Source organism: Indicator indicator, chromosome 15, assembly GCF_027791375.1.
Source record: "Indicator indicator isolate 239-I01 chromosome 15, UM_Iind_1.1, whole genome shotgun sequence".
Lineage (NCBI taxonomy): Eukaryota > Metazoa > Chordata > Aves > Piciformes > Indicatoridae > Indicator > Indicator indicator.
In genome coordinates, this window is record NC_072024.1 from 9,070,426 (window position 1) to 9,094,144 (window position 23,719).

At 40.6% G+C, this 23,719-nt stretch overlaps 1 protein-coding gene across 1 annotated transcript in view; it reads right to left on the bottom strand.

The window, feature by feature from the left end:
- PTPRG (protein tyrosine phosphatase receptor type G) overlaps positions 1-23,719 on the bottom strand; it is a 413,314-nt gene that overhangs the window by 15,769 nt on the left and 373,826 nt on the right. Inside the window, exons 15-16 of the mRNA XM_054387705.1 lie at positions 11,814-11,905; positions 1,420-1,516 (exon numbers count right to left, since the gene is read on the bottom strand). Coding sequence (XP_054243680.1) covers positions 1,420-1,516; positions 11,814-11,905 — 189 coding nt within the window. The remainder of the gene's footprint in view (positions 1-1,419; positions 1,517-11,813; positions 11,906-23,719) is intronic.

The window sequence follows — 23,719 nt, forward strand, 5'->3', positions numbered from 1 at the left end:
GACACTGGAGCCTCAGGAGCATGATCTCTAGGATCATTCACATTACACAGTGTAGTGTGACTCACAGACCCAGAGCACCCCAGGGCTGTGTAACACCATGCAGGGACACTGGCTCAGCTCTTGCAGGCAGTAGAGCTGCCTTTGCTTGGCTCAAGGTCTGAATTCATTGTCTTTCACTTGATGCTGGGCTTAGACAGCTCTACTGGCTGTGAGAGCTGAATGAACGTCCTCACTCCTTCACTACCCTCATCACATCAAGAGCATTCACTTTAGATTACGCTCTTTAGCTCCTCTTTTTCTTCCACCCAAATGCTTGACTTTGGCTCAAATCAGAAAAAACCCCTGCAGTCCTTCTCCTACTCCTAGGCAGCAGCACTGGGCTGTGTGGCCCTTTCAACACATGCAGAGATGAGACACGAGATAATTTTAAGCATGAAGAATCTGTTTTCAGTTGCCTTCCTTGGGCACCAATGGAGAGACGGAGAGGTTCCTCCAGAGACAGTCTGGAGGAATGGAGTGTCTGCTGCAATAGTACTTCTTGCTCTGCCTAGAGGGACCAGACATCTTTGTCTAAAATCAGTTAGGACAACCATGATGATTCCCCTTGCCCAAGGCCAGAGAGGAAGCCTTTTATAGGTCTGGGAACTGGTCCTCAGCCCGCAGCTTGTTTACTTCTGAGAATCTGTTAGAGACATGCATTTCCTCCCTACACCATCAAAAATATTCAAGATTTATTGCAATGTTTATGAATCACAGAATCACAGAACATTGTGAACTTTTTTTATTGGCAGCTCCCCATTTTTGTTCTTAACCCACAGTGACTGCTGCAGCTGTCATTTGTTCCACATCAGAGAATGATATGGAAAAAATTACCCCATTTCCATCCCAGACCTGCAATAATCTGCATTCTAGAGCAGAATCCAGATTTGCAGTTCTCAGAGGAATACAGGCAAAGCCTGCAACATGCTACAAAGATCACTTTGTCCAAGTCATACACGCTGCTGAAGCAGTTTAAATACAGCACACATCCTGTAAGATTTAGCACCTTTGGGATTATAAGGGAATCCCAGCGATCATCAATGAAACTCTTTTGCTCCACCAGGCACTTCCTTTAGATGGGCAGAAGAGCCCATCAGCAATTTATCTGTTATTCCTCCAGAAAATTTCATACCAAACTAATACTTCAAAAACTACATTTGGACCATCAAACTGCAAACTATCTTAAAACAAAAGGTGGAGCAAAACCCTGGCCCCAAAGAAGTGAAAGTGTCCACTGCCTTAAAGAGGGAAATGATCTCCCAGCCACTCTTTCACGTATTTATTAATTACTGTGCAATAAGGTAACTTGAAGCCACCTGCCTTTCCAGTCACACACAGCAAGACAGTGACTTTTTGGGTTGATTCTTTGTGTTTACTTACAGGCTAGGATGTTGATGTATCTGTTCTTGTGCTTGTTGTCAGGGTGGTTGGAATGCTCTGCAGTGATGTTCATGTCAGCCGTACAGCGCTGCACTTCCTAAGCATAACATTTATTTGAAGGGAAAATTTGTAAGTCCAAAAAAATTTAATTTTATTTACTTTTACAACAGCTTGCAGAAACCGTGCTTAAAATATTGATATCTTGCTGGACTGAGCACAGAGTCCTTCAGTATTGTCCTGTACAATGTCCTGCTTGAACCAAACTGTGTTAGCTGCTCCCTGGTGTGCAGTTACGTTCCTGTCCACAGACTTGGTGATGGAGGCACTTTGGGCACCCTGAAGGCTGGCTGTCCCCTCTGACCAGCAGTCCATCCATCTTCTGGACTGCATCTCCTGTGATGCCCCACTCTGCCCCCTCTTGGGAAGGGAAGAGAGTCCCTTAAAGGCAAGAGTGGCCAGTGCAGTGTAAGAAACTTAAGCATAAAACCTAATTCAACAAAAGGCTTTGACCACTGCACAACTTATCTTCTTATGACCTCTCCGAACAGAGTTTCTGACATTTAGGTTTGGCATTGACCTTTTGTTAGTTCTCTGCAGAGAGATGCCTTTTATAAAATATAAATAAAATAGATTTCTGAAGATAACAGCAAGTGCTTTAAATACCACTGCTTGAACACTGATTAACAGCCCATGATACACTGAACAAGAGGGAAGCTTGTACCCATGTTTCCATACATTTACAAAGCAGAAAGGGGCCAGGCTTGCCAAGGTATTCATGGAGCTAGAGATGCAGATTTCTGTCTAATTAAGGTTGTAAGTTAGATGCCTAACTCCCCACTGATTTTTTTTTCAGTCCTTAACCTACCCCTTTATTTACATCGTCCAACATATGCATGTCCAACATATAGCTATGTCCCTGACATAGCTAAGCCCATTTTGATCAGTAGTGTAAATATTCTTAGTTTAAAAACACGTTTTAGAAATATATATCAATGTTTGGCAATTACAAAGTTGTGGGAGAAACTACATTTATTCAAATCTTTTGTGAGTCCCAGAAATTGCACCAAACAGAAACAGTTTCCCCCAAGGATATATGGAGAAGTGCCAAATTAGTTTGTACTTCAGGCTTTAAAAATAACAGTATAGAACCTGCCTAAGAGGGAAAGTCATTAGGAGCTTGCAGCTGCTACAAAGATCACGAGCTAAGTGACAAAGAAAAATTATCAAGAGAAATGCTATACAAACAGCAGATGTAACTGAGTTCAACATCATGCAGACGTTTCACAAAGGACTTGCATAGCAATTTTGATAACTTCCCCAGCATTTACATTTTAAAAGTGCAAAGTATACTAAAAGCTTGAATATTTTATAGCTTTTATATTCACATGACACTCCCAAATAACAATTGCTTCTCTCTTTCCCCCCACTCTCCATAGGGAGAAACAGGCTACATTCAAAGAGATGAGCTGAGCAAAGAGAAAGAGGAATGAAGCAAAATTCTCAGCTGGCCCTAACAGAATTTTCATAGTTCCATTTCTATCATAGAAATAAAATAAAAAAGCACATTAAAGTGTGCGCTTCCCCTAATTCTGCCTGTCAGCTCCAGTAAGCAAGGGATTTTTGATTACACAATGGGCAGGATCACTTCTGCCTAAGCCATAACTGGAAAAGCAACATTACTTACATGTTAGGTTGATTTAATGTAATTTCATTTTACCTTTTTTTTTTTCCCATTTAGAAATCATGTAACATTATTGCTATACCACTGTAGGTCACTCCTAAAAACCAACCTCCTGCTTCTGAAAAGCCTCACATCAAACTCTATGTCCCTCCATCACTACAAAATTCTGTTTTAGAAGTTATTAGCATTGAAACATTTATGCCAAATGCTGTAGAATTTAATACAAATGAATCCAATAAGGTTCTGTGGAGAATACTCTAAAAAGTTATAGAATTTAATAGGGAATTACCTCCCTGCTAAGGAATTTTCTCTGACAGTTTAAATACTACATAGTAAATGTATCACTTTCTATTAGATTCTATAGGATTTTTCCATAAGGGAATTATTCGTGAGGTTAATCATTTTAATTAACCTTTTTATGTTGATGCTGACTGTTTTCTCAACAGTATATGTTCCCAGCTGGCCAATATGAAGTTAATAGAAGAGGAAGATTAGGCTAAGATGGTGAAAAACACAGCAATGGAAAAGAAGGTCTGATGCTGTGAGAGCTGATCATCTGAAAATGGCTTTGCTTAACACATAATATTCTAAATGATTTTTAATACTCTGGAAAGCTGCTCTAATGGTGGATTCCTGTGTCTGCACGCTGCAAAACAGCTTAAGGAGACTGTTCATGAAAAGCTCCCTGTTGCCAGGGCACCTCAACTCTTTTTATCTTTTTAAAAATCAACATAGAAGGATAAAAGGCCATTTTGACTTCACTTCCCCCAGACCAGGACACAACCAATGCTTTGGGATGCAGAGATTGTTGAATGTGAAGGTGACAGAGAAGATCCTCCAGCTCTGTGTTGGCCACTCAGAATGTTTGGCTGTGCTGCACACAGATCAGGCTGAGAGCAGGGAATTGTTATCCATGCTCTCTTAGCTTCCTAGGTTCCTCTCCAAATTCTAATGGCAAATTACTAAACCACAGGCTCACCTCACCAGACAGTAAGGCATAAGTTAACATTCCTTTGTTATTAAAGTCAAAGTGGTTGCCTTTCATCAATCCACAAAGCGCTGCAAGAAGACTAGTTGCAGCCTGTTATCTATGCCTCTGTTCAGAGCACTATTTACCCTTTGGCAGAAGAGGACAGCCTGGTGTTAATAAATATCACCCTGAAGAAAGTTACAAAAAGTCACCAGTCTAATTATGCCACTTTACCACATTTACATATATTACATATTTACTTTCCCAGCATTTTCTCTTGCTTACGTAACGAACACTCTGGGATTTCTAAATCTTACTGGATACTAAGTCTTTCATTTCCATTTAAAACATCACCATGGTTATACCATTATTACATCTTAATTTTTCATGCAGGCCACCAGGTCAAGTCTGATGCCAGTCAACTCAGTGCAGCCTAAACAAACTCATCTCCAATTAGCACAAAACTACTACTGGCACCTTGGAGCAGGACAGATAGCATCCATATCACCACATCCTGAAGTCATCCACAAACTCTTCAGCTCCAGAATCTTTTCTTAAGCTTTCTTTAATCTTGCCTAGCCTCTTCCACTCCTTTCTGTGGCTAGCACACTGCTGCTCTTCACATCTAACTTTGCAGCACACATTACTGGCCAAAGATGAATGGATAGAGGCTCTTACTCTGTCCTTTCAACTTACCATCGACAACCCAAGAAAGCAAAGTACTTGGCTTCAATTGACCGTTAGTTACTGTAAAAAGTGTTCTAGTCTATGCTATTATGCCTAATTTACCTTTTAATTATATTGTCCATGCTAATGCTAATTGGAATTTGATACACCCAGGTTTAACGACCCATTTGCATTGCCTTTCTGAAACAAGTTACAGATTAGTTTCTTCTAAACTTCAAAGAATTTCCATTTAAGTGTAAAATCAACTGCTCCAGCGTCTTGCTGGCAATATAAAGGTCTGAACAAGAATTTTTGCTACAGTGACTGAGCAGGAGCTCAGTTTCTTGATTTGTCTAAGGCATAAGTGCAGTGCTGCTGTTGTTTCCCATTACTTCAGTCTGATGTCCTAGCAGGGGCTGAACTGTGAAAGCCTATGAATAGCAATGAGGAGGAATCATGAACAAAGAAAAGATCCTAATCTGAAGGACTAAATTAGCAAAGATCCATAGCTATGTTTTGATATTATTGTCATATTTTTCAGCATGGAGGCAGCTAGTTCATCCACCCCTGAAATCACTTTTGATCTATTATTTTAATCCCAAATTAGAGAATTCCATGGTAGCGCTCTTGCGGTTTGTTTTATCATAGCAAACATGAAGACTGGCATGCCAACAGAGACAGCAGAAAGTATTTGAAGATATCCCACAGGAAGGATGTAGATTTTTGCAATAATTTAGCACTAGTATAAACTCTCTGATGGAACTCAAGAGAGAGGTGAGCTGGGGACAGCCTAGAAAGAAGGGGAAAATAAACAAACCAAAAGGACTCCACACAGGAGTAACTGTAGAGATAGCTAAAAAGTCATGTAAATGAACGAGAGGAGAGGGTAGTGGAGGTCTGTCTGCTTGAGGTATCCTGCCCCTCCTTAGGCAGGGAGGTGTCAGAGTACCTGTGCAGGGCTGTGGCTCCTCTGAGCAGGGCTTCCAGGCAGAAATGTTAGGTATGGCTGGAGTATTGTGGTTAGTAACAGAAAGCCGAGATAGCTGAACTCCTTTTATTGCTTCCTTTCAATCTTATCTCTTAATTCACAATGCCAGTTTCTTAGTGTAAGTCAAGTGGTGAGATAAGAATCAAGAACTCCAAGAAGACCTTCCTCGGCAGCAATCCTTCCTCCTCCAGCTTCACAGTGCTGCTTCCCTTTGGTTTCAGTACAGCAACTGAGAGTACTTCTAATTATGGCAATTTTGGGCCAGGGTTATAAAGCCTTTCCCTGTGCAGTAATGTCTGCAAGCAGCATGCTTTTGAAATGGCATCTTCCACTGCCAAATTCCTTGGTGTAGATACAGTTATAAGCATGTGTCTGGTGTAAGCTGTGTCTAATCTGTAAGGGATGACAGTATGGCTACACAGTGGTTTTAGTGTCTCAAGAAATCTGCAAAGTGCAGCGTTATCTGTCTTCAATGCAGCCCTTCTCTGGAGAATTATATTCTGAGGTCACTGGTTAAAAACCGCTACTGACCCCTGCCTGGAGCGGCAGCAGCCATGAGAATAACGTCAGCAAATCCCTGCCACATCACTGAAGATATAGATTTATGCTATTTTCTTACATTTTAGGACATTTAGAAGAAGGTGCCACTGGAGTATAAAGATATTTTCAATTTATGTGATGAGGGAGCTAGACAGCCTGCCTCTGAGTTCAGCGAGGCTGTTCAGACTCCAAATTGGCAATGAATCATTGCACTCACACGGCCAGAGGCAGGAGAGGTCTGCGGAGATTGCATTCACCCACTCTAATCGCTCCTGCAGCAGCACTGACCAACCCACTCCAGAATTAGGGAGGAGGGAAATAAAACTGTCTGATCTCAGAAACCCAGATACTGCATTGTACTATAAAAATTCAGTTAGCACTGGGATGGAGAGTGATTTCTTGGCTTGGTGTTCCTTTTTTTAGAGTAAAAGGACATTATTCAAAAAAACCTTACTGTGTTATTCCAGTAACTGGCCAGGGGGAGGGAGTGAAAAGCTTTACTGTGGGAGGTGGCTCTTCACACTCTTTTCGATACAAGAATTTGGAGGGAACATGCCCTATATAGGCAGGCTATCAGGGGAACAGCAGATGACAAATGTGACATTAGTTTTCAAAACGAAATCCAGAAGGGATTTCAGGCACTACAGCCTACTAAATCTGACTTCTCTGTGGGGCAAACTGCTAGACACTGTAATAAATAGCAGAGATAGTGAATGCCTCTAACACACTCTGGAGAGGTCCCTGAAGAAGCAGGTAAGAACGGCCTGCAAGAGAAGAGCATATCTGGATTTCTAACATGGTTGTGAAAAGGCCTCTCAGAAAACATTACTTTAAAAATAGATCTGTCTTGGAGCAAAAGGAAAACTGGACTTGTACACTAACAGGTGAAAGGTGGGACTCACCTGCCCAGGAACTGTTAGTGTTCAGATTTCATCACAGGGACTTAACCTATTCATAAATGGACTGCAGAGGAGATGAACTGTGTTTATGATACAAAATTATTCAGGCTAATTAGAACAAAAACTGTTTGTGAAGGGAAGCAGAGCAATCTCACAATACTGAGTGGCTAGGTGATAAAATGGCAAATGCAATTCAATAGTGATAAATGCAAAGTGATGTACTTGGGGAAAACAACCCTAACTATACATACTGACAGGATCCCAATTTGCTACTGCCATTCAGTGACGAGACCTCGGGGTCACAGCTGGTAGTTTTCTGGAGGTGTCAGCTGAGTGCTCAGTAGTTGTTAGAAAACAAATAGTATGTTAGGAGGAAGGAAAGTAACAGGAAACCAAACAGAAAACATCACTGTGCTCCTGCAAAGCTCTGCAGTAAACCCACTCATTAAATACTGTGCACAGTTTGGACCTTCCCATCTTGAAAAGAAATTTAAAAAGAGTACAAAGAGAATAAGTCATTGTAAGTCTAGAATGGCTTCCTCAAACAAGCAGTTTAGACTTCTTCAGATTTGAAAACAGATGATTAAGGAGGAATATGAGGGAGGCAGACAGAATCATGTGAGGCATTTGAAAGAGCAGGGATGTACTTTGAAACGCAAAAACTAGGAAGCACCAAGAGAAGTTATTAGGCATGAATTACAAACAAAAGGAAGCCTGTTCTTGTGAAACAAATTGTGGAATTCATTGCCATGGGATGCTTTGGACACCAGAAGTCTAAAAGGGTTGAAGAGGCAATTAGAAATTTATGGAAGATAGGTCTATCAAAGTCTATTAAATATAATGAAGCCAAGACAATAATGATGGCTAGGTGAGGAGTGGATACAAAATCCCTGTCTCAGGAAACCTCTCAATCTCTGTTCAGTCTTGCTACCAAGTCCTGCCCCTGTCCTTTCCTGTAAAAATGTGGTACCTCACCCTGTGTGCCATAGCAAGAGGGTGCTGGAGCTGCCTAAGAGTAAGCCAAAAAACCTCCTTGAATATCTTTCAGTACTAAGTTGAACGAATTCCAAGTTAGTATACAAAGAGTTGTGACAGAAACCAGCACTGGCAATGCAGGACTTTATTTTAAAAAGCTATTTTGTTGTTCAGTATTAAATTGGTCCCCGTATTTCTAGTTTATACCAAAAATTGAAAATTCATGGGACTCAAAGGAAATCTTAACAATTCTGTATATACAAGAAAGCTCAGCTATCACCAGATAATAAAGATGCCTACCTGTGCTACGATTACCCAAAGGGAATAAAAATTCATTTTGGATGTACTTTCTCAGGAAAGATTTGTGAGTTCAGAGTCCTTCTTTCTCTGCAAGTAAAATGCTTCCTAAGCACATTCACAAAATATTTAGCTGTAATTACAGCTCGTTTTAAGAGAAGGAGAGAGTATTCACACAATTTACTTTCAAACAGATCTTCTTCATGGAAAAATCAACTCAATATAACCCACAACACACTGCCAAAAAACACAGGAAGAGACTTACACCAAAAACTTAGCAACAAACAAATGGAGATTGTTTGCCTTCTACTTCAGGCAAAGTATGTGTGTGCCTTTCCTTTCACAGGTTCCACTAGAAATTACTCAAGAAATTTCTCAATAAATTATTGATCCTTTTTTCCTTTAAAGAAAAGTGCCATATGCTGGCTATCTTTGGGAAGATTTATTTATTCTGCAGTATTGATCACATTTTTTTAGTATCTCCTTACCATCTTGTTCTTTCTTCCTTTTAGACATAAAAGGCAGGTATGTATATATGTATGTATGTACTTATTGCAAAAAGCTCATCTGACTGCAGAACCTAATACCTCTTTTCAGAATCTCCCCAGGCATGGTATGGCTGTGCTACTTTCCACCCAAGGCTGGCAGCCTGTAACACTGGGGTTTCTGTTTCAGTTTATGTTTCCCCATAAAACTTTAGCTATGTCTTCACTGGAGCTGGCATACACAATTCTAGTCATACACCATGGCTCGATATGACCAGGCATGAGAAGTTACAGCATTAACCACTTTCAACAGCTACTGTATAAAATGTAGGCTCAGGCTCATCTATCCTCAGCCATTTTCAAAACTGGAATACTGATATCCAAGTCATTTTTGGCACTTCAGAAACATTTTCCCTGCAGGCTCTCTGAAAAATCCTGGGTTTCACTCTTCGTTCCCCTCACCATGAACCATAAGGAAGAAAATCAGGTCCACTGTCAGCAAGGCAGAACAGAAGCAATGAAAGGGAGCCGGATGGTTTATCCCAGACAGTGATGGCCTTGTTCCTACTCCTCCTCCTTATCCTGGGAGTAGATTTAATTTAGTCTTTAGGAAGCTGAGACCTCAGCTATGGAGACATACATCTGGAGTAGCTACAGTGACTTCAAAGCAGCCTCTCCAAATCTTAAGCTAGCACGGAGAACAGAATTTGGTGCATGCAGTGCGGTCGGAGGAGTTTAACTTCCCTTCAGAGAGGACCCTGCGCTCTCCAGCGCAAGAACTAATTGGCCAAAGCCATCTCTGTGGCTGCCACGGCATGGCACTCACGGCAGGGAGCTCCAGAAGGAGAGGTAAAATAAGGCTATTAGAGCAGTGTTTTTCTTTGCTAAAACACGGGCAGAAGGTGTCCAACATTTGTTAATAGCAGTGATTTTGCGACAGCTGAAGCAAAGCCTGCTTAAAGCCAGACCGAGTTTACAGATGTGTTGCTGATTATTTTGAATAATTAAATGGTGTAAAACCCAGCTGTGATGAATAGCACTGGGGTCGCAATTCATAAATAATTGAGAAGAGTGAGTCGCATTTGATCATCCTGATCAAATTCTACTCTCTGGAGAATAAATGTTTGTCCTGAATACCATCAACATTGTTAAATGCCTCAATATTCCTGCTCAGCCATCCAGCCAGCAGTCAATTGAACTAAATCACTTTAACACCTTACACATTTGCCTTCCTCATGAATACAAAATGTTTCTAACTTACACGACGGGTTTTGGGCATCAGACAAAGCAGCTCCTCTTTATAGACGCTAACCAAACAGCAACAATAAATGTTTTAAATGATCCCATTAAAAACAATTCCTGCATACAGTCTTGCCTTTACTGCAGTAAGTGAAGAAGTCATAGATATTAGGCCACCTATTTTGTTTGTAAGTAGAGCTGCCTCTTGGATTCACATGCAGCATACAAACCACATGTCCTTTTGCTGGTGAGGAAGCCAATAGCACAGCTCCATGCAGCTTCACAGAATCATTGAACTGTTTTGGTTGGAAGAGACCATTAAGTTCACCAAGTCCCACAGCTGACCTGGCACTGCCAGGTCTACACTAAACAATGTTGCTCAGCACCACATCTACATAGCTTTTAAATACCTCCTGGGATGGTGACCAAACCACTTCTCTGCACAGCCCGTTCCAGGGCTTGATAATCCTTTCTGTGAAAAAAATCTTCCTAAATCCAGCCTAAACCTCCCCTGGCACAACCTGAGGTTCTTTCCTCTTTTCCTATCACTTGTTACTTGGGAGAGCAGACTGAAGTCCCCACTTTGCTCCAATCTCCTTTTGGGTAGTTGTAGACAGCAAGAAGATCTCCCCTCAGCCTGCTTTTCTCCAGGCTAAACCACCCCAGCTCCCTCATTTGCTCCACATAGATTTGTGCTCTAGATCTTTCACCAGCTTCATTGTCCTTCTCTAAACATGCTCCAACACCGTTTCCTGGACCTCCTCTTGTTTCTCAATACTCCCAAGTTCAGCAGTGACTGTGATTAGGCTGAGTGAAAGAAATGCCTAAAAACTAGCCACAGGATATTTTATTGTGCTTATTAAGGCCTGACTCTGAAGCCTGTCCTCATACTGTGTGATATTTACCATGTTTGCACAATATGGGTTTGGTAACCCAGAGGTGGAAAGCTACTTTCACTTCATTGGAATTCCCTTTAATTTATGGCAGATTTATAGGTCAGAATCTGTCCTAAACAGGAAACGAGATGCAAACTTTAAGACAGTAACATTAGATAAATGCCACCAATTAAATCCTGAAGCCTTTCTCCCTGGTTTTACTCAAACAAAATGACTAATGACTTCAACATCAGTCTTTCTTGTCTGAACAAAGCAGGAACAAGGACTCCAGGAACTGACCTATAATATGGGTTTTCATAAAAGACTCTTACTCACAGTAAGCACTATTCTGCTCCTTTGGGGCTATTCAGGGGGTATGGGACTTCTCAGTGTAACTAAGAGGAGCAAATTCTGGGCCAACAAGAATAAACTAAACTGCAGATTTTAAGAAAAGCCTGGACTTAAAAAACAACTGCTTGTATCTTCAGGTTGCTCCTTGGGGGTTGCAGGCAGCTTTTCCTATTTAATAAAAAGATAGGAAAGTCGTGTGTCCCTCTCCCCCCTGAAAGGCAACAAAATCTGTGGTACTTAGAAAGTATCTGTAAATGTCCAGTCTCATACCTGGTGGCAAACTGGTACTTCCCTATTTCTTTGCATACTTTTGAGCACTGCATTTACCTGACATCAAAGTGTCACACAGATGTCACACAGTCCCTAACTATTAATGCACAATTAACTTCAGGAAAACAACATTTCATTGTTGGATCATTAAATCATACCTCAAAGTCTTCCGAGAACCCATGCTGGTTATTAGAATACAGCTCACTGATATGTTTGACAAACTGCTTGACTGGAATTGCTTCCATATCATCTGTGGAAAGAAAGAGATATTCAGAGTTGCTATTTGTCTCATCTATAAAACTTCATGAGAGAAAATCTTCACTCATTATCGCTCAGATCTGAGTTCCCAGGGGCAGAGCTAGGTCAATATGCAGCAGTAAGAAATCTTGATGAATCTGACCAATTTGGAAGTAAACTCTTCATATTATATTTCTAATTCTAATTACTGCAACTATGAATGTTAAGAATCTATTCCCTGGGATGCTAATTTACAAAGTTTATTTGAAGTTCGAGGATCATTTAGTTTTTGTTGCCGTTTGAAGGTGGACGTGGATATGGATAGGACGAAGAACTGAACGAGAACTGAAGAGACTCAAAATATTGAAGTACAGTTGATAATTGCTCCCAGTAAGTTTTTACCAGACTAAGGAGAGGCACAGGCTTTTCTCCTGAAATGTTATTAACTTTTTCCTTTGTACACAACAATGCAGAATCCAAATGGACTTATCATGAACCTGTCTCTACGCAAAAGAACAGGCAACACAACACCCAGACTAATTTGAGCTCTCTCTCATGCCAGACCCTATTCATAACAGTGAATATGTATTCCACTGGACTATTTGTTCTTGCTCAGCGCAGTGAAAATTCCACCCAATATACCAATAAATCACCCACAGACATCTTCTTAAAAGAAAGAATTCAAAGGCTTGAATTGAATTAAAGACAAACAAGCCTGTTTCCAGCACCTGGGACTCTGGACAGATTCTAATAAAGCTGGGTTGTAGGATGGCTGCATAAGTTCTCTTTCTCTCAAAAAAAAAAAGGCCTAGATGTTGTTATAACCACCACTGCAGTTGGTGAAACACTCTGCTTGCCAAGATTCATTAGTTAATATTTTCAGTCTGGCATTTAGAAAACATAAATTGCTATACAACTGTGATTACTTTCAGCATGTGAAATAATCTATTGCCTGATGGCTACTATTGTCTGTTTGCATGATTTTATGGCAATGCTCTGGTATTTATATATTCCATTTAATATTCTTCTGAAGATCGCATCCAGTTTATGTTTACTCCCAGTATTTCAGTGGTGTATTTTTGCTCCCATCTAGCAGCCATATGGTTTGGTGCTACAGCTGCATTATAATCTGGATTCTTTTCCTTTTATACATCTACATTATGATAGAAAAAATCCAAATATTTCTACAGATACTTAGCAAAATTTAACGATAAATAAATAGATGTGACATTTACTGTATTCAGAGTGAAAGATCTTTGGCAGCTAAAACCTCTAAGCTGTCACATATGCTTTTCTTAGCAAAGGGTATGAAGATCTGTATGTGCAAATGAGGTTCTACTTTGGCAAGAATTTTATAGATCCCTGACAATCTGATTTCTTTCCAGCTGATGGCAGTTAATATTGACCATGTCATTACTTCTCTACTCTTATTTTATCAGGTTATGCTCTAAGGTGGCTTTTTGCATCTATTGACATTTTCGGCTTTCAACCAGCTCTCTTCTGTCTTATTTACAAGAGCCAATTGTTAAAGATATGTTTGCAATCTGATCACCTCCTAGTATAGTAATGCTACTTTAATTAACCACATGCTCATTTACTGAATAATAAGGAATTCAAACTGTTTGACAAGAGCATGCTTATCTTAGCAAAAAGCTGCAGCAAGCTGAAATGCTGGCACTTTAAAATATTTAAGTGATAACATTTATTCTATGTAATATTGAGAACATCATCATCTCATAACAACATTTGTATTAATATTTTTGCAGCCAAAGCATTTGGATGGAATGTTCTATAGGAACAAGAGCCTGTAAAACAATAGTAAGAGCCTGTAAAATTATCTTTTCTCTCCTGAAAAATAACCCATACATCCTAGATTTCCCTGAAAATAACTTGTACTATGATAGCAATTTCACATATTTTCACAAGAAAAGATTCATAGCTATAATTTGGTTTTCTTTCTTGAGTAGTCTAGCTCGGCTGAGACCAACCAAGATCAGGGATTCACTGCAGCAGACCAGTGTGTCCAATTTAATTTTGCAGAAGACAGAATTTAATTTTAATTGTGATCTGTGAGCCAAAAAACACATTAGAGATAACGTGCTCTCTGGTCCATTGAATCCCCACCAATTTCAAGGATGGGTCTGCACCAGAGATCCACGGCACAATATGGTTATTTCCATTTTTATCATCATCACTGCATGGTGGCAGTATGTCTCCACCTTTACAGCCAATGCTAATTCACTTCTCTGTTGTTCACCATCCTTTATTGTTTTCCCTCCTTTTCTCTTCTGCATTTACACTTCCAATTCCCTCCAGAAGAATTTACCCAATGCAGCTTCTTACCCTATGTGATAATGTGGGCCCCAAGTGAACGTGAAGTAAATTAAACAGGAAATGTTGTTCATATATGAGGTCACTGGGTGAGAGGGAACTTATGCTGATGAAGCTGCCCATGAACTCAGGGAAACCATATTGCAGCAAATGTAGTCGTTTGCTATTAGGAAGATGAAAATCAGAACCACAAATGTTAGAAATGAAAAAAAAAAAAACCAACAAAACCCAACAAAACCCACCTTGCTTAGGACCTTTCCAGCTTTCACACTTCTGAGATAACGTGGTCCTACTGACTGTGCAAGATCTGGCAGCTACTGCTCAGAATCCACAAGGAGGCCACCCCTTGAGGGATATGTACAGCCCCAAGGGGACAGGCAGCCTAAAGCTGGGCTGTGCTGCCATCTTGCTCTCTGCTCAGAGCCATGGGAAAGCAGCTGTACCTAAAATGTAGCCTGTTACACCAGCCAGTAAACCAGGAAAGTGCTAAAGCAATTTGGGCAATTTCTATTTATGACCTCCAACTCCAGACTTTCACCCAGGAACACAAATTCCTTTAGCTGGGGTACATGCATGCTTAGCCATGGGCAGCTTGTCAGATCTCCAGCAGAACATATACCAGCCCTCTCGAATGACATCTGCTCTGATGTTACCTTAAGATGGCTGTGACCTTCCCTGAGAAAACCAACAGATGTAGCTAGATGTACAGAATACACATTTCCTCACACCATCATCAGTCCAAAGGCTTTGGTTAAGCCTTCTTTCCATCTTAAGACAAATGGACCTCAATGACTATAATTCTTTTAGTCGATTGAAGAGATTAATGAAATCCTATAATGGCTAATTAGGAGCTCTCATAGTTCTTCTGTGCATATTCCCTTTTGCACCATATACTTTCCTCCATCCAGAAGCTAGAGTGACATTTGATAGTCAGTATGATGCTTACATTTTACAAGACCTACACATTATTCAAAGAGAAGAGGGAGATGTTTTAACAACATACCTTCACCTCTAACACCGCAGATATAATTACAGATCTGCCTAGCTTGGGTTTAGCCATCTGTTTTATCAGTGTCAATAAAGTGATTCTGGATTTATGTCACTACTAAATATGAGCTGAATCTGGTACCATACTAACCCTTTGTGTTGGCAGAAAACGAAGCAATCTTAGATGGACAGGGGCAAAAGTCTCCAGATATTTAAAATACTTGTATATATATATATTTATTATTATTAATAATAATATAATAATATGCTTTATAATCAGACACTACTAAAGCTGACAGGTAGGGGGTATGTTTAATTATTTAAACACAAAACCCAGGGGACCCCAAAGGGGATCATTTCCTGCCACAAAGGGAGAATGTCAAGACTGTCATGTTGGTTTAAAAAAAATGATTGCAGAGGAAAACCTTCACTTGCATCTCATTTTTAAAGAAATGGCAATTGACAATGCAGAATACTTCATAAATTATTTCAGAAGACAGCCACCTTCAAAAGAACCCCGAAGTGTATAGAAGCAATAAAGTTTGAACGGGATTACCTTTAAAGTTTGGATAATTAGTAATCCTACCAGGAAGGATTTTCCCCTATCTCCCACTTAATAAGCTGCCTTTGTAACGTTAAAGCAATAGGGACCTATTTCAGAAGAAAAATGGGATATCATATCAGAGATGGCATTTCCACATAATAAGATCTCAGATTCATTTTGATTCATTTACAGCCTGAGAGCTCACTGGGTAGTTTAGTGGCATTGGATTGGAATAGATGGTTTGGGGTCAGGAATTAATCCAGAAGGTCAAAACCAAAGTGCTTCTTCATATTACCTTTGTCTAGTTTGGAGTTTTGGTGTTTCTGAAGAGCAGACACTTGACACATGAAGTCTTGGTAAGAAAATTCTCCTATGTCTTTCACTCTGTTTGCAAACTCTTTCTGTTTTTCAGCTGTTGTCTCACCCAGTCTACTAAATCCCATATACTCTGTGTATCTTATGCCTTACTTTTAATGTGAAAGCTTATTTCATTTGTTTGCTAATCACTGCACTTCAGCCTTTCATTTGCAAAGCCACCTGGATTCATGGTTCAGAGCTGTCATGTGGACTGGGCCCATCTCCTCCAAGAGCAGCAACTTACGGCACTCCTCAGCAACCCTGTGCCATCCCTTGCATCTCAGAAGCACCTCCATCAATTCTCAGTATGCTCTTCACAGTTGGCTTCAGCCAAAGGACAAGGGGATTCTCCCACTCCCTTCACCCTGCCTGTGGGGCTGAGCAGTAAACTGAATCAGTCTCCTGATTGGGCTGATGAATATAAGGAAGGATTAATTGATTTGTGGGGAAGAAGGACTAGTTGTCATTGTGGTAGATGGGTTGATCCTACCCATTACCATGAGGAATAGTAAACTGACATGGAAACTGTCCTATCTGAAGGCAGCAGAAACCTAATCTGGCTTGTGACAGTCATGAAAACAGAGGCATTGTTAGTGACATTAATCCTGGAGAATTCACTTTTAATAGCATATCCTCATAGTCCTTCTGGAAAAATGCTTTCCTGATTGGAAAGAAGTATCTACCAGTAGGCTCATAGTAAGATCAGATTTGACCTCTTAACTCACTGAAAAATAACATGTCTGGCAAATGATGTTCCATACCCACAGCAAACAAGCACCTTCCTGTTCCCAGCAGCACTCAACTTGGCCATGTCAATTCATCTTCCACCCTCTTATTCTCCACTGTTGGAGAGAACACTGAATGCAATCCCAATATTTTAAATAGATATTTATTTTATTGTTAACCACGTTCAGTGGGGTTCATGAACCTTTTTTTCTTTTTTTTTTGAAGAAGGATGGAAAAATTCTGCAAGCAATTAGAATACCTACCATCGATATTTAGGATGCATATTACTTAAAACTGAGCCCAACAGCCATTTCCTAAGTAACAATAAGTGTCAGAGTGAAGGCTGCAGAGCTACAGCAAAAGCTTGCCTTCACATGCAGCCCTGTAACCAAGTAACCACGTGGAGTGCAATTCCAGCAGATTCATTCCCACAGCCAGCAATGGGGCACTCACAGCCCAGATTTAACTAGATGTATGCACCTGTACCATGCAATATGAAAGTGCACACAACATACAGTACTAAATGGGGATGTAAAGCCCAAAAGTCTGTATTTGGTCTGTCTCTAGTGGCTGATAGTGAAGAATATTGCAAGGATTAATAGTATACCCTTGGGTAAAATTCTGCCTCAGCAGAGCATATTGAAAAACTACTATCGACTCCATTGAGGACAGGTGTTCCCTCTACAGAGAAGCTTAGACAAAATTCTCTTGAATTGAGTGCATACCCTGAAATGCACAGGCTTACAAGTGTCAGAGACTTCATGTGCAGCTCCAATTTTGGCACAGGCATCATGAGTAATCCCAGAGATAAAAATGGGTGATGGCCAGCTTTCGTCAAACCATTTTAGAGCAAATGCATTTGAATTATATACATTTAAACAGTCAGAGCCTTTAATTCTGCAGTGTGCTGGCTTTCTTTTACCTATTTAAAATGAGAATGCAACTGAAGCCATCATGTTTAATTTGGAATAATTAATTTTTCTGACTGATCACACACTGCTTGCTGTATAAAATACGGTCAGAGAAAAAAGAACAGTTTTATTTGTATAACATGAGTATCAGTTAATCTATGATAAAACAAAATAATAGAAAAACCCTTAGTAATGAGGAGGTATCTGCTTGCTGTGGAGACCATATCTGCATACACAGTGAAAAGGCAACACAGTAGAGTTCATTCTATAACATGAAACTACCTCATGAAGCCCTTTAAGGCTGACATCCTCCCGAAGTCAGTGACTTTTGTAACTAAGACAAATTATAAATTAAAATAAAATAAAGAATAAATTACTAAGATCTGATTATTTGGGACCCTATTCCTCACTAATGCTCCCATTTTTGTAATCTTGTGCTTATCAAGTACTATTTTCAATAAGCACCCTTGCAAAGTGGAATACACTTGAAAGTCCTGCATAGGTGGGCATGCTGAAAGAAAACCACAGAAGTCCTTCCAGCAAGATAATGGCTATCTATCTGTTATAATCAAGTCAAATGAACACAAGGGCAGGTTTCTGATAAAAGGGAGAGACAGATGAAAAAGCAGAATATGAAAAATCACCTGTGTAATATTGTAGCTACATTCATCTCTCTTGCTTCCAGATTTAATCTACTACAATGCTATTAGCCATGTGTCAGTCAGGAATATGAAGATGTTAATGATAAAATGTTATATGTGTCAAAATAAGAGCTCAGTTTAAATCTGCTTGTACAAATCTTAAGATTAGGTTATCATTAATTATAAATGCAATAGCAATACACTTCTTCCCTTTAAGCAAAAAACCAATTTCAGTCCTAGGGAATGGAATAATGTGACTTTTCCTTTAGCACAGACATTAAACATGATCTTATTTGGCATCGCCTGCTAAGGAACACAATTTTAATCTCACACATTTCTGTCCTCAGGTCCCAGTCGTGCCATCAATTACACACATGCCTTACATTTAAGGACACAGAGGTTCAACTGCAGGGCTATGCAGCTCAGTGTGATGGCTCTCAGAAAAGGATCTATCCACATTTCACATGACCACCATGAATATATGTTTTTGGGTGATTTAGCCAACTTCTGAAGCCTTCGTTACAAGTACCATGATGAGATACCATAAGATAAATTCTTCAGCATGCTGCAGCAGTAGCAGTTTATAGCAGAGAAAAAGGAAGGTTCCTTAAAATACCTTGATATTTTCTTGGCTTGAGAGGATGGCTGTGTTTGCAATACTGCATTCATGAATTTAATTGAAGCTGAAGATAGGTACAATTCACAATATGGTGCTGGAACATAAATCCGCAGGGAGCAGAACGCAGAGATAAAGTCTTAAACAGCTGAGGAGCACTACCCCTGTGCTCAGTGAAGAGCTTCATGCCCTTGAGAAATAAGTCCTCAGCTGTAGTTAGCACTTTTCCTTGTACCTTGCAGGTTGCTATCACAGAGGGTGACTGTGCTGTGTACACCGACACTGTAGTGGCCACAGACATATCCTGATGCTCTGCTCTTGGGATGCAACTTGAGACAGCTACATCTTGGCAGAAAACAGTAACATACCAAGCCTCTGTTGGTAACCTGCAGTTTGCTTCTTATATAGTCTCTTAGGGTGGATGCTACCAGATCTCAGAAGCATAGGAACTGAGCTTGTGAAAAATGCATCGTCAGGAAAGGTTGAAGGCAACCGTGGTTATTGAAGGGATAAAGAAGCAGGCTTCAAAATTCTGCAGAGATTTATCTGAAGCTAAGAGTTAATTAGATTCACTTCTGATAGCCTCCTTCTTAAAACATGAGAAGACAGAGAGAAACGAGGGAGGATCGTGGTCTTCACACCCTTACATAACTGCGCGAGGTGGTCAAGACATTTTTGCACTGCAATGTACTTGGCTACTCCACTGTTTCCTGGGCTCATTCACCTACACTGAGTCATTCTTGAAGAAGCATGAGAGTGTTTCTCCATCAGATTCTGCCAATGGTTATTTTAAGTACAGTATTCATAAACTTCAGTACTACGAAAAAATTAATTTACTGTCCTTCACACTTACAACTCTATGCACCATGATCCAAGTGCTGGGAAGTGCTCCTGAGCCCTGCAGTCTAGACACAGTTAAAATGGCTGGCATCACATCTGAGACATCTTACCTATACTAAAAATGGTGAAAGACATCTGGAATAATATGCTAAATGAATCAGCTGCATTGGCCAGCCATTGTGTTCCTCATGAGCCATGTTTCCCTGGACTGTGGTCAAGACTATGCAGAGTTTTCAGTTTAATACTACGCAGAGTTTTGAGTTTTGCCACAGGGTCAAACCTCAGCTATCTCCATACTGATCTCACAGGTCCTGTTGACAGGAGCACCACAGCATCCTTTGGCTGGGCAAGAAACCAATGAAGCCCAAGTAAGCTCCAGAACAATATACCACCCAGGAGCAGGAAAACTCTGAAACAAAGGCTATGAGGAGAGTAGAAGTAGAATCTGTGCTAGTTCCATTATTTGATATAATCAGAGTTGCACAGCAGTGCACTTCTGTGTGGCTGTCATGGAACAAGTCTTGCAATGAGAAGAAAACTGATAAGGGATGCATTTTGTTTTGCAGTGCTGCAAAACACACAGGTCTGCAGCTACAATACTGCTGTTATTTTTGCTTATCCAATTCTGCTGAAAAAGATCAAGTCCACAAACACTTTAATCAGATACTGACCCATCTGGAAAAAAACTCCAGGGAGGAATGGGAGCTGGTTTGCTGAGAAAGAGATCTTACCAAGACCAAATGTTACAGTGAAGAGATCCAGGCAAAGATGATACGGACTTGGCCAAAATTAGCTGAGTGAGGAAGCAAAGAGAGAAGATATGGAGAAATAATTTTGTTGGGCTAAATGGCAGGGGAGTTTCAGAAATCTGCCATTGATTACAGATGCATTACTGTCAGGCACAAGGCTTGTGTGAGCTTAGATTTATGCCTCTGTTGTAATATCCAGTGGGTGACTTGGTTAATGATAGCTCCTTTGTCCTGTGTTTCTCTAGATCAAGCAGTGCAGATAATTATGAATAATGATAGTGATTTGGATCTCAGAGCAAATTTGCACAGATAAGCACATGCCTACGGGTGATGTGGCTTTGTGCACAATAATTAAGCATGCATGCCATGGGAGGTGAAATAGAAAATGAGTAAAAATTGTTCCTTGACAAGAAGATGTTTTTTAGATTTTGGACCTGAAAACTTGTACTGTGTGCCTATTGCAGGTAGCTGGCAGATTGATTTTTGAGTTCATAGACCTGAGAAAACAGAGGGTTTGCCTAAACAAGAGCAGAGTGTGATGTTGAAATAAACCCAAAAGCTATTTCAGAGCATGCTGGCGTGTCACAGAGCAGAGCAGTGACATGAAGAGACACAAATGCCACTTCTGAAACCTCTCGAGGTGCATCAGGATGTTGTTGTGCCTGGTTCCCAGACACCTGGCAGAGCCACCCCACACCTGGGTCAGGACCAGCCATCCCAAAACCTCTCCACTTCCTCCAACCAGCAGAGCTCACTGCATGCCGTAGATGGGCTTTGGCAAATCTATGAAATGTCTTCAGACATACTGCTCCAAATTGCCATCACTGTTGCTGCTTGCTCCTAATTGAGAGTAGAAGTTGGTCCACTGAACTGTAGGAGGCAGATGCATGGTCCTACAGGGATCTATTGAGATTTCTTTTTCAAGGATAGGGATTCACAACCTAACAAGGTTACGCTGAAAAACTTGCTTCTGTGAAAATGCTACTTATATTTTGCTTCTAGGATCAACATGGCAAGTAAAGACTTTCTCACACCCTCTGGCAGCTTCCAGAGGAAAAGTTCAGGGGCTTATCATTTCATCAGCTGTAATCAGTTCAAGGCAGAATTTTGTCATTCAGTGTTTTTAAGGCATTTCAGTGGGCTGCCTATGTGGGTGCAGCAGCTTACATCAGAGAAGACTGGCATTTAGCAACAGGTACATGGCTTCTTCTACATCCCCAAACAAGGAAAATATTTAGGAGGGCTTCAAGTTCTTTCCAGGCAGTATCTTCCATCTTTGGGAAAAGTCAACACAGCTGGAATTTATCTCTGCTAACTTTGAGTCTCATTACAGACTCCCTGTACAGGTAATAGCTAATAGATGTAATAGAGAGAAGCACTTCCAGAGAATGGCTTTGGTGGTTTGAATGGCTTTACTATCAGTGCCATGATCTTCAAGTTCATCAGTTCATTCTCTCTTAAAGCCTTCTGGGCATGATTCAGTTTCAGAGTAAAGCACCTCCACTTGGATGTCAGTATGCAGGTATCTAAATGTCCATTGGATCCACAAAAATCTCATCATTAGATTGGAAATTCAAGGGCTGCATTTCTTTGCATCCAACTAGACTAACCCTCTCTCTAAGGCCCAGTTCTTCACATGCTTTAGAGCTCATCAGCAGTCCTTGCAGACTTTTAACTACGAAGCTTCTTGAGGTGCCTTGCAGCACTTGCTCAGCAGGTGCCTTAATCTGGAGTGCCCATTATCAGGGGTGCTCAGCGTTTTCTTAGCATTGCTGGGTCTGAGCAGACCAAAGTGTGCACTGCAGTGATGGTAGAACCATATCAGTCCCAAAGCTGCTGTGGTCCAACAGCTTTGCTTGCTCTAGTCATGGGAAGACGTCCCCAAAAGGCAATGTTCTTTTGTTCTCAGTCATTTGTTACATGCTTTAATGACTGCTGGAGAGACATGAGTGCATGTGCTGGCCTTACAGTAACTGCCACATGCAGAGTTTTAATGGAACTTCCTCAGTCTATATTACAATTTATATGGATGCCAGCCAGTCTTTAATGGATTGACCATCAAAACATCCCTGTGGAAGAGGGAAGAAGCACCACCTCAACAACACAGACTGCAGAATAAAAGAAATGGAGCTTTCTGCTGTTCTCTTTATATAAGAAAATATTGCCTCAATAACAGTAAAAAGCTATATGCTGGCCGGAGACTTCTCTCTGATAGGAGAATTTCTCTCCTCCCACTGGCTTGTGCTTGTAATCCCCTGGGTTTTGATACTGCTCTGCAGAGTCCAGGTTAACTCACCCTCCCTTTGCTCACAAGCTCTAAGGAAGTATCACTCAAGAGCAGCCATGCTGGGACCATCAAACTGGGTGCTTGAAGCAGCCCCAACAGTGAAGTGCTCCTCCTGCTTTTAGAGTACCTCCTGGTAATAGAATTCTCCAACTATTTAGGATCTTTTGTGAAACCTTATTGCAGGTGGTCTAAAACTAAAAGTTCCTGTCTCCTGACACCCTAAAGGAGAAGGAAAAAGGTGGCTTCTTGCTAAAGAAGTGAGGTGGTCAGGACATGCATCTTGGTCTGCTGCAGAAAGGAGAGGAGATGATAGAACGTTTTCTTTTATTTTCAGTGGCACAGTATCAGACTGTAAGGCAAACTGCCTAAAGTTTTCTGCAGGAATGTAATAGCTAACCTTTCATACTAGTTCCCATGGGTACTTTGAAAGACTCTTTCTCAAAAGAAGTCATACATGTCTATGAAGTAAAATCAAAGAAAATATAATTGACTTCTCTCACTTTTCTAGGAAGCATGTTTCTTAGTGTCTCAAAGATGCCTTTGAATGTTTTTTTGGTAAAATGAACATAATTAGCTGCAGATTGAACCCTAGAATAATGACACAAATTACAGAATATGACAAGGAAACTTAAACACCTTGAAGCAATAAGTACAAGCATTTGACAGACTGAGGTCAATACAACATTTTGAGTATCTTAATGCTGCCTGTAAAACTTAGCAACAAGGCAGCAGCTGCAAAGGCCACTGTAACACCAAGCTGCTCTCTGTCATCACAGCTTACACAGAGCTGGATCCTGCACTTAATAATTCCCAGGGGAAACGCCTCATGAAGAGAGAA